Raw genomic sequence first — 12189 nt, forward strand, 5'->3', positions numbered from 1 at the left:
TTGACTTCATGTAACTGAATTCCACTATCTTGCCTATTTTTTAACTTTATAAGTGAAGAAAAAGGTACTTGGAAAACAAAGAGAAAGGAGGAAACAGCACACAAGAGAAAGGGCCTCTGCTGTTGTAATTTCACTGTCTTTGGTTTTCTTTAGTAGACAGTTTCATTATGTGGAAAGCATTAAAATATATAAAAGTATTCAAGTATAACAAATAAATTATGTAGCATTGCTATTAATGCCAAATGTTATTCCATTTCCATTAAGCAATATGCAATACAGTGTCTCGATGAAGTCTACTCACTGGGGACAGACATGAGAGAAATGAGAAAATGTTAATCCAAAGTGTGGGTGTATGGATTGCTAGATTAAGTGTTAAGATGTTATGGGAATGTAATGAATATTTTTATTTTACAAGTAACACATTGAGAACATTTGTTTTGGGGGGGTTTGTCAGTTAGTTTTGCTGTCTTTCAGAACCACTTGAGGATTCTTGGCAATTGTCGTATTTATTCTGTCAAATGCAAGATCCCTAGTATTTAGATAGATTTTATACATATTTCTGGTAGTATGCCTAATCTGAGATGTGCACAAGTCTTCTTAAGGTGAAATTGCTTTTCCATACTTCTTTATGAATCTAATCAAGCAGGCTTTTTTTATAGGGACTACAGCTTAGGTTTGTGAAATGAAATAGCTCAGTTCCCTTAATGTCAATGCTGAAACAAATTATGAATGGTAAGAGCTGCACATACAGCATTTGCTCCAGAGATTAATCTAATAATTGAGTTCCTCTTTCAGCTGAGTAGGTGTGGGCCTGCTGTTACGAATAACTCTCACTCATAGCTTCAGCCTTATCTTATCCTTGTAGCACTCTGTTAGTGAAGCATCCTGTCAAATTATTGGCTTGTATTACACAACATTTTTATTGCATCTATATAGCAGTATAGCTTGTCAAATGTAGGCTGATCTCACTGGCATTTATTTTATTTTTCTCAATAAATGTAAAGAACTATTAGAATTATATAAAGGAAGGAATGTCAAGGAGAGAGAGCTGTCACATCACTTCAAAGTGACAAGAAAAGCTGATAATTTTCATGAAATCTGAATTTTGACCAAGTCTGGCTGAAGTTATGTTTCAAAACGTTGTTTTAGCTATATTTAAACCTGTGTTCCCTACCAAGTCCTTCAGAAAGTCTGATGGACAATGAGATTCTTCACTGCGGTAACCTCTGTGAACTGGATTTTCACGCTTCAAGGCTGTAGTACAGTTGGAGGGTATGGCAGTATGTGGAGAGGTGAAAAATTTTATGTGCTTATCCTTTAATATTTGCCAATGATCTGTATGCAGTTGGATGTCACAGCTTTTAAACACTCTCTTGGAGCAAATCTGGTATTTCTGGGTGGTTTCTGGTAAGCAATAGAGAATACTGCAATCTGAATTTTTGAACAGTGACATTTCTCTCGTCATCTCCTCTGCTACAGGTGATGTAGCACCAGCCATAGGCTGTTTCCCACTGGCTGCCTTCTTCACTGCCTGACAGCCGTGCAGATGAACAAGTGTCAGTCCAGCCTCTTTCACTAGTAGTAAATAATCCCATGAAAGAAGGATGTTTTGACATATGTGCCTCAAGTGCTTAGAGTGGTTTGCTCACATGTGCTTCTGGGACATGTCCCAGGCCCCACAGGTGAATGGATAGAAGAGCTCACTGAGAAGCCTCAGCACGTGACCGTGACGGTGCTAAGCTCCACTACTGCCCTGACATCCTGGACAGCATCTCGAGAAAGTGGAGGCAACAGCACCATTGTGTCTGTGGTCTCTCTGACCTGTCAGAAGCAAAAGGAAAGTCAAAGGCTTGAAAAACACTACTGTACTGAGGTAAGCAATGGAAGCTGGAGCCTTTTCAAACACAGGAAAAAATGCTAATGATTCTGCTGTTTGGGATCATCACGCCTAAGGCCCCTGTCGGGATCAGAGCTGCAGAGCACAGTGGTAGGTGCTCCTTGCTGCAGTCTAAAGGGACTCAGCTGCTACAAAGTGTAGGGGAGAGCACAGCATTCGGGAACGAATGAGTGTAGTAAAACATAGTAGTGAGATTGTATTTCTGTTGAACTTACATGGCCAGTCCTTTGTCCAAGCTTGTGAATTACATCGTACCTTTTAAGACACTTTCGTGTAGGCAAAATGTTGCCATAATAGAATCATAGAATCATCAATTCCCAGGTTGGAAGAGAACACAAGGGTTATCTGGTCCAAGCTTTCTTATGAAAACCATAGTCTAGACAAGATGTCCCTGCACCCTGTCCAGCTGAATCTTAAAAGTACCCAGCCTTGGGGAACCCACCTCTTCCCTGGGGAGATTATTCCAATGGCTGACTGTCGTAGTGAAAAATTTTCTTCTTGTGTCCAACCAGAATCTACCTGGGAGTAACTTGTACCTATTAACGCCTCATCTTTTCCATGTGACTCCTTGTGAAAAGGGAGTCTCCATCTTCTTTGCAGCCACCCTTTAAATACTGGAACATAATGATAAAGTCTCCCCTGAGCCTTCTTTTCTCAAGGCTGAACAAACCCAGTTCTTTCAGCCTTTCCTCAAGTAACAGGCTTCCCAGTCCTTTGGTCATCTTTGTGGCCCTTCTGTGGGCCCTCTCCAGCCTGTCACATCTTTTTTGTATAGAGAGGACCAAAACTGAACACAGTATTTCAGGTGTCGCCTGGCAAGCACCAAGTAGAGCGGGATAATGACTTCTTTATCTCTGCTGGTGACGCCCTTGTTGATGTAATGCTGCATCCTGTTGATTTTCTTTGCTGCAGAAGTATACTGTTCAGTCATACTGAGCTTGTCGTCCACCAGGACTCCCAAGTCCCTTTCCACAGAGCTGCTTCCCGGCCACATCATAACAACATTTAGGCATCTGCTGTAATCCACGTGTATTAAGCAAAGTGCTCATAGGCATGGTTATCATCAGACTAGCATAAATTCTTTCTTAGATACCTACAAATTATTATGGAATACAAATGAATACAGAAACTCTAAGTTTTCTGAAAGTTTAGAGGTGATCAAAAGTCAGCTTTTCTTTTTATCTGTAAGAAAAATGTCAGCAGTGGGAAGTGAATTATAATTTAGATCACCTATGATTTGCATGAACAACAGTTCTTTAGGACTGCCATATAGGATGTGTTTATAATGATCAGGAATCCTGAATCCCAAAATATGGCATTTTTACGCTACCTGAAACTCCAAGTCAGATGCTGTGGCATGATAGATCAGTAGCATACAGCTTCAACTAGAAAGAGATTCTAGCCGACATCTCAGTTACCTTACCAAGATGCTGATAAGGCCATTTACTGAGCAGTGCCACAACTTCTGTCTGTCTCCCTAAATGTGTGTGATGGAGGAGTCTGCAAAGGACCTGCAGTGCTGCCCTGCTGCACCCTCAGCTTGTCCATGGGAATGGAAGGAGGTCACTAATATTTCCAGTAAACCTTCATCTCCTTCATCTCTGTGGTTAACCCTGCAATTTCATAGTACATACTACATAGTAGTCTGCATCCTTTAAAAATGTCTTTTAAAATGGTTCTTTGTCAAAATGTCTTTGGTTTTATTCCAAGAATGGCTGTGAACTTAAATGTTTGGAAGTGTCTCTTCATGACAATTTCAGAATTGATTTTCAGAATCATCTTGTAATTTCAGAGTTATTTTCCTTCCACTTATTAAAAGTGCAGTCGTTTAATCAGGAAGGAAAACAGCACAGTAGTGATTATAAACCAGAGATCACAAGTATATACACATATGATTAAAGTAAATACTACAGGTTTCATCTACAAACTCAAAAATGAGTATCTAAAGTATCTAAAGCTAATCCTTAAATAAACAAGATATCTGTAAAAGTAAATGCATGTTTATTGCAAGCAGGTATTTTGCATCTTTTTGTCATTACGAATATTTATACCACCTCTAATCAAATGTTATCAGCTTATTATAACCAGAATTATTAATGGCTGGTTGGTTTGAATTCTCCTTGACAAGCTGAAAAGGGCAAAATTCAGTGCAGACTTTTATCCATTTTGAACATTGTGCACGATTTGAAAGTGATTTAGCTTTCCAAAGCAGCTGTTAAAGAGAAATTCTGTTCCTCACTAAATCTGTGCTGGCACTGATATATTCATGGGCATTGCAGTAAACCACCAGTGCAAAGGTGGCTGTGATGCAGACTTTGGAAAGTTTGTGAATAAAATATTAGTAGGAAATATTAGCCCGCAGCTCTGGAAGGGGTGCAGGCTGTCCTTTCCTTGAAGATGTTCTGTGCATTTGCTGTTAGCTGGTTCTTCAGAAGATAATTTTCATGTTGTATCAGACCAGGAATCACTTGGTCAGGCATTCTGTCTCCAGCTCAGACTGAAACTTTGAACAGCAGAAATTTTAATTGTGATGCTTCAAATGGAAAAGAAAAATCACAGTTTTCTTAGGGTTTTGTAGTGCTGTGCAGGGGAGGTGAGAAAGAGTAATTCATCTCTGATTTCACCGTGCGATCACTTAACACATGCATTCAGAAGACAGCTTTCCCATAGCGCTGCCTTCAGCTCACATAGCTGCAGAAGAATCAGATGGCCATTGAAAAGCCTCAGCATTTTATTGAAAACACATGGTTTTCAATAAAAAAACATGCCTGAATAATATCATCTGAATATGAATAATGTAGCCTAGATATTTCAATAAACTTTGAGAGTAGGAGAGAGTCGGTCTGCAGTGTGACATCTGACCTTATGTAGAAAAGCAAGTGTAATTCTCTGAGTTAAATCATTTATCAAGTCAGTCCTGACCACTTTCACAGTTTTTCCATTTTGGGCTTAATGAATGGAGTTGTAGCAGCTGATGCCAGTGTGTTCAGAATCACACCTTTTGTAACTGGAGTAGTTCAAGTACAGTCTCAGTATTGTTTTAATTAACTGAGTAAATACTTCATGTCCAATGTGTTCTCTTCCTATTAGGTAAATTCAAGCAGCAGCCTCATTGAAAATCTTGTTCCTGGTGCCCAGTACCAAGTTGTGGTTTATTTACGGAAAGGACCGTTGGTTGGACCGCCTTCTGATCCTGTTACATTTTCCATTGGTAATCCCTGCATCTGCTGTTTGAAACATGTTTATTTTGGTTTGGTTTTAAATATGTGTAGTATATTCATTAAGTTCTAGAGCCCATGAAGGACTACTGCATTGTCACATTGGTTGTTTTAACTGCAATGAACACTTAGTGGGAATTTTTTTCTTATATTGTCTAGCCCATTACTAAGGTGGGGAATATATTCCTTCAGTGGAAGATAGATATTTCACATTTAAATGTTAAGTTATTACCAAACCTAACTAGAGAGAGGTTATGGCCAGGATTCACACAGAGTGTCCTGTGGAAAGAACTGCCTTCACCATTGGACACTTATACATGTTTGTCCCTAGCGGTGGGCATGGGCTATGTAATTCATGGTGGGAGCCTCCTTACTTAGGTGTAGCCAACCTGATCTGTGGTGCATGGAGAGATGTGGGCACTTCCTAAAGGTGATTTGTTACTGCTGTCTCATGAAGTATGTGGACTGCTGTTAAGACATTTGTTGCAAATGTACTTTATGAAGGATGTAAAGTAGCCCAATCTGAAGGCCACAGTGCTAAAAGTCAGGAGAGCTGGCTTATCTCCTACAGTATTTCATGACCATCGCCAACTTAGGTTGTGTATGTCTTGATTTTCTAGTGTTTATCAGTGGATCTTGATGATCTCTGCTTTGAGATCTGAAGAGAAGAACCTTCTGGGACTGAGAGTAGCAATATCAAGGATGCAGGTTGCTGCCCCCTTGCCTGTAATTCAGGATTCCTCCAGGCTCCTAAATAGTCACTTAGGATAGAATTCAGAATCTTTTCATTTCAGTATCATTTATTTTGTTAAGGTTGCTACTTTAATAAAGTGTATTAAGAAAAGAAAGGACAAAGAGAAAGAGATTTGGTGCATAGAATTGCATCCATAGAGAAATATTTAACCTGAGTCACCAAGCTTCTCCTGATAAGTAGACTGCCTTGTGGGAGAGCAGGTGGCTGACAGTCAGAGATCGTCAATATTTTTCATTCTGCTTCCTCTCTGTGATATAAGAAAGAAAGTGAAACAGAAAAAAAACCCAAAGTTAAGCTGTTAAGACTTGAATCCTTAAATGAAAGCAAATATGAGGAGTAGTGAATATGGTGAAAGCCTTTCCAGTCTAGGCAATCTCCTTATATGTTTTCATAAATTGAGTCTGAATAAAAATTTGAAAAAGTATGGTGTATTTCAACAAAGGAAAAAATTGTAACAAATATATATATTATTAAAATCTCTACCATTGGACAAGCTTTTTTTTTCTTTTTCATTTTATTTTGTTCTGAAATCTACAACATTCCATTTTCACTTGAGAAAGTAAAATAATAAATTATTAAAATAAATTAGTTCCTTCATTTTCTCCACTTTTGTGTGGCCTGACAACCATAAAAGCCATAAACTTAAAATGGCAGTCAGTCTCTAAACAAAGCATCTCATAGGTTACTTATTATAAAGGGGATATTTTTATGCAGAAAAACAACAGTTGTATGAGGTTTTGTTTCATAACAGGATATTGAATCTGATCTTAAAATAGTAGAACTGTGAAAGAAACTGTTCTGTGAAATTATCAGTGGTGGATAATGGTAAATGAAATTGAAATAAGATAAAATACACTATTATCAGTACTAAATTCTCCCCATGTTTATCCTAAGCCTCCCTTTCAACAAGTGAATATTAACACTTTAGATAAAGCAAATAAAAGATGTGGTAAATGATTTATATAAGGGGAAAGGCAATAATGTGCTAACATGTACTGAATTCATTTGGATTCTGGTGTTGGTTCTGACCTGGCATGCAACTTCTGGGGCTCTGCAACCCTTGCAAATGTTAGCAAAGTACTTATTTAAGTAGCTTCAGTTAAGTCATGAAGAATAATTGCTTTCTAGACAAGTAAGGGTTGCAGAAGTTGACCCTTGTATGACATTTTTCAAATCACTTGATTTCTCTTTCTCAGTGTCATCATCTGGGAGTCAAGAATAGCAATACATGACAGCACCTTTATGCTCCCCAAGGAAGGAGGCAAGACATAAAAAATGTTCTTCTCATAGTCTTAATCTTCCAGGGTGTTATGGCTTTTGATGCTTTTGTTTTTGAGCAACTTGCAATATCTCCTGCACATCCTAATGTGGAACCCTTCAATAATGAAAAAGCAAGTCCTGTACTTTATCTCAAGCTAAGCAGCCAACACCAAGTAGTTATTATAACCTGTAGTTATTTCTGGAAAATTAGACATAGCAAAGTGGGGAACAAATGCTGAAAAAATGGTATTCAACTACTTGTGACAAGGAAGATCTTGGGAATTAAAGCCAGAGACAAATCAGAAATGGGAAGGTATTTTTTAAAATAAACTGTAACCGATAACACACTTTACTAACCACAGTTTCTGATTTGTAGTGCCCACTGGAATAAAGGATCTGACACTTTACCCTTTGGGACCTACTGCTGTGGTTTTGAGCTGGAACAGACCTTTCCTTGGGGTGTTCAGGAAATACGTTGTAGAAATGTTTTACTTCAACCCATCAACAATGACTTCTGAATGGACAACCTACTATGAAATAGCAGCAACTGTCTCCTTAACTGCCTCTGTGGTAAAGTGACCATTAGTGATTATTGTTTTCCCATGCCTGTGTGACCCTGTGACATTTTGTTCCCCAGCCTTTCCCCTTAAATGTGTATATATGCCTTTAAGCCTGGCACTTTTTACTAAGCAAAGCAGAGAAAATGGACAGATTCTAAAGCCATTTTCTATTCTAAAGAAAGAGAATGCCAGCTGAACCATGCTAACTTTTAAGCAGGGAGATTATGTAGGAGATGAGCCTCTTTTTTGTTGACAAATGGGCATGTTCAGCAAGTCCAGGGGCAGCTTCAATTTGTGGGTCAGTTTGTCAGTCAAGGGTTTAAAAATGCTATCATCTCCTCAGGGGGGAGTTGTCCAAAGCCTTATCTACATAATTAATATTGATAATATGGATTTGGAGCTTGCGGGCTAGTCTTGTAGTGTGCCATCTGGAAGGCTTAGCTGCAGAGATACCCTTTTGAAAATAGTCTTCATGGTTCTGAAGCTTTAAAGACTTATGCCAGGTTTTCAACTAGGTGGAGACTGGTCTCTAGAAGAGCACACATACACATATACACACATGCACTTTTGCAGAAACAAAGTGAAATTTTCCTTTTACTTTCCATTGTTTCCTAGAGAAAGTGAACAGATTTTATTCAGGCTTTGCTGTAGTGCAAGACAGCAAGCAATTTTAGCTGGAATTAGTTGTTCAGAAAGTTATATGTATGCAAAAAGATAGCAATAACTTTCTGCTAGTGAGAGCCACAGTGATTTACTGTAATTGATTTGCATAATACTATTTGTGGAGTCATTTTGACTACAGCAGCTTAACTGTAATTGGGTACGTGACTGTAAATCTAGCACGCGAGTCTCTAGGGAAATTAAAAACAAAAATAACGTATCAGATGAGTAATTAATATCTTGTAATCATGACTCAGCACAATTAGATTAATAGCTGAGTGATCCGAATCGTCTTAGAAGTAATGGCGTCTTCCAGAGTTAATGGGGCTCATTAGAAAATTAGGTGATATTGTCCCTAACTGTTGCAAATCCTATTCAAGGCAGTGAAGTTGGAATTCCTTAGCTCGAATTTCAGTCTGAAATACAGTAGTGCTGTATCACAGCTAAAGTAAGCATTTCTTAAAGAATAATTTTAAAGAGTAAGCCTGAATTATAAAAGGAGTGTCTCCCTGTTCTTCCTTTATGGTATTTAACATACAAGTAGGTATTAGTGAACTTCTGTTTGGGTTCCCTGTTGGTGCCCCAGAATCCCACCATATCCCATAAATTCTCTATGCTCTACTGACATCCCTGAGTGGTGTATTCTGGAGCAACAGTTTCAAGCCCAATGAGAAGGCAGAGGTATCAAAAAATCAAGCTATCTGACAGCTTAGCTCAAAAGCTATCTCCTGAAGAGTTGTCACTTGGTGAGAACCTTTGGAACTGAATTTTCCCTTTCACTCTATTTAGTTGTTTCATTCTTCTTGTGTTTTTCATCTTATTTTTAAATTGTCAAAGCAATGTTTGTATTTTCAATATTACACCAGGGGCATGTCAATAGGCCAAGCATCTTCAAGATTTTTGGCATTAATTGGATACAACTTTTTCCAAAAAACATAAAGAGAATAGTCTGCAGACCTTATCTTTGGATTGCCTTGTATTGTCTGGGGAGGGGGGAAGGCACTGCAACCAGCAGAGATATGTAAAAATACCAATTTCTTATTTCTCTTAAAATTTCATTATTTCCAATTTGCTTTTATTTTGAATTTAAAAAGTATCATGAGGCTTTTCATTTAAACATAAGGTTAAATATTTGAAGTGGTTTTCCTGTCAATAAAAGTATTTGAATTTTAATTTCAATATTACATATGACATTATAAAATACATTGCATTTTATACTTCATTTATATCTCATTTGTATTTATATATATAATTTATGTCTCACAAGTCACTTATGTTTCATTCATATTTCATTTATAATAAATGACAATACAAAATGAAATACACTGAAAATCAGAAAATATAAGTCTTTTGAAGCAACAAAATCCAAGTCAATTTTGTGATGGAAGATTGCTCTGTGGGAGTTGTTCTTTCTGACTTAGAAATCAGTGAGAGGTTCCTGTGGTGGGTAGGCCTTGGGACCACGGGCATGTGGATAAGCAGCAGAACCATCACAACCATATTTGCTCCCACTGCACCGATTTTTGAATAAATTCAAGAGCCAGATTTCTGAGATTTCCACTGAAGTAAAGACTGGGTGCTCAGTAAAATCAATGTGGGCATGCGATTTGTAAATATTGTTGTATTTCATAAGTCACACCTCCTGAGCTGCTCTTTGTCACTTTACAGAGAATAGCTAACCTGCTGCCTGCTTGGTATTACAATTTCCGGGTCACCATGGTGACTTGGGGGGACCCAGAGCTAAGCTGCTGTGACAGCTCCACCATCAGCTTCATAACAGGTAAGCAGCCATCTGAAAAGACTGTGGAAATGCTTCCAGGAGCAGAAATGCAGAGAATGTCCGACCTGGGTGTTGCGTTTCACCTGAAGATACTTGCACATTATGACACTTAACACCTATCTGGGGTTTTTTGTTTGTGGGGTTTGGTTCTGTTGTTTCTTGCTTGGGGTTTTTTTGTTTTCTTTTTTTTTAATTTAATTATTTTTTTAAGCTGTGAGAGCTGTTCTAGGTGAATATATATAATTTGCCTATGTTAAGCACAGTGCTTGGTTACTATTTTCCTGAAATATTTTCAATATTTCCAGATGTTTTTTCCTCCACTATCCTACTTCCAGTAATCCACAGACCAGTCCGTGACTTGTGTGCCACCTCAGGTAGCATGGAGGAGAGTTATGTACTCTTAGGCAGATTGAAGCAGGTAGTGTGCTTGATAGCACATTATTCTTAGCCTCCAGCTTTGCCTTTTCTGCTTGCTCACAGTAATAAGAGTGCTCTTGTGATCAAGGCACTGCACCCATGCTGGGTAAATTAGCCTTGGGAAACTGTGTGGTGATGGCAAGTCAGATTCTCAGCTGCAGTAAATCAATATAACCATGTGGATTGCCCTCTTCCAGTTGGGACTAGCCATGTATTTGACATACTCTGTTGTCTCTTGTCAGATTCTTTGGGTTTGAATCTTCAGTACATCACAGATCAGCCACAGAGGGAACAGCATACAAGAGGTCTTGTTAGCACCTAGCCCCATGTTTCTAGCATCCAGGCGGGTGAAGTCAAAGTTTCTTATTGAATTGTTGTGCTTTTCTACACTGCTGTTTCATTCACCTTGCAGGTGACTGAAAGCAGTAAATAATCCAGATGCACCATGAGAGGAAATAAAGGATGACTCACTCTTCCTTTCCATCTGTAGAAATCAAATAACAAAGCAAAAAAGCCTCCAATGTCCCAGCCACTCCCTTCAAAAAAGATGCCAGCCTAGTCCCAGATTTTCTGACAAGAAGCTAAGAGGATGTACCTGAGGAAGAAACTGAATGAGATCCATTTACCAGGATGACCATTCTATGATTCTATGATTCTATAATTAATATAGTGCTGGTGTCTGACAGAGCCATGATAAAAAAGTTATCAGTGGGTTAAGTCCTAGCTTCACCAAAGTAACCAGAAACCCTCCCATCCTAAAGCATCTGATCCTCAGCTATGCTGCTGACAAATTCTGGCACTTCTCCAGTGTATTGGAAACTCACAGTCCCTGCTGGAGCCCCATGAAGGTCTCCATGGATATTCATTGTCCTTTGGCATCAATCAACTTTTCTGTAGCACTATAAGGAAGCAATTTTCCAGCTGGTTGGTTGCTGTATGAGGGGAGAAATGTCTTTTCCAACAGTTTTGGGCACCAGGTTCAGCATTTTAGAGTGGAAATGTTCCAGTGGGACCCTCACACTTCAATATTATGTCTCCAGAAACCAGTAGCAGAAACGAGGGAGATTAAGGTTGTTCTAAAATATAAGCTGTCATCAGGATCAGTTTGGATCTCTGTATGGTGTGAAAATAAAGACACTTCTATTAGAGGAAAAATGGATCAAGTCCTTAACTAGCAGATACAGACAAAATCAGAAATGTCATCCATTTATAATTGGCAAAACCTCTCTTCAAAAAGGTCATCTGGTTTTGCATAAAAATATCCAGAATGTATAAGACTGGAAAGTTGTACCAATGCTTAATTCCTCTTAACAGCAAAGGGTGTTATTAACTGAAGAGACACAAAGGTTTTTTCCATCTCTATACAGAATTTAGTTTCACTCTTCTGTTAATAAATTGCTTCCACTGAATTCTTCGGGTGCTCTCACTCTAAGATGTTTTCTCATGCTGCTTTTTTGCCCTGGTCTGCCTTTCTAAGTTTTACTGTCTTTACTAAAGTAAATTAAAACTTAAAGTGTAATATACCACCCTGCTGAATTCTCCTACAGAGGCAAAATCAGCTTTTTATTCAATGATCTCCTGTTTGTGCGTCTACGTGACTGCATTTCCTATTGCATCACACTGGAGGTCTCTGTTGGTTTACT

General features: G+C 38.5%; 1 protein-coding gene across 4 annotated transcripts in view; it reads left to right on the forward strand.

Annotated features, from left to right (window-relative positions):
- Positions 1-12189, forward strand: part of PTPRO (protein tyrosine phosphatase receptor type O) — a 154548-nt gene that overhangs the window by 105230 nt on the left and 37129 nt on the right. For all 4 annotated transcript variants that reach the window (XM_065683236.1, XM_065683198.1, XM_065683209.1 and 1 more), the window contains 4 exons: positions 1674-1873; positions 4988-5108; positions 7506-7699; positions 10018-10129. In XM_065683236.1, coding sequence (XP_065539308.1) covers positions 1674-1873; positions 4988-5108; positions 7506-7699; positions 10018-10129 — 627 coding nt within the window. The remainder of the gene's footprint in view (positions 1-1673; positions 1874-4987; positions 5109-7505; positions 7700-10017; positions 10130-12189) is intronic.

Source organism: Lathamus discolor, chromosome 1, assembly GCF_037157495.1.
Source record: "Lathamus discolor isolate bLatDis1 chromosome 1, bLatDis1.hap1, whole genome shotgun sequence".
Taxonomy (NCBI): domain Eukaryota; kingdom Metazoa; phylum Chordata; class Aves; order Psittaciformes; family Psittacidae; genus Lathamus; species Lathamus discolor.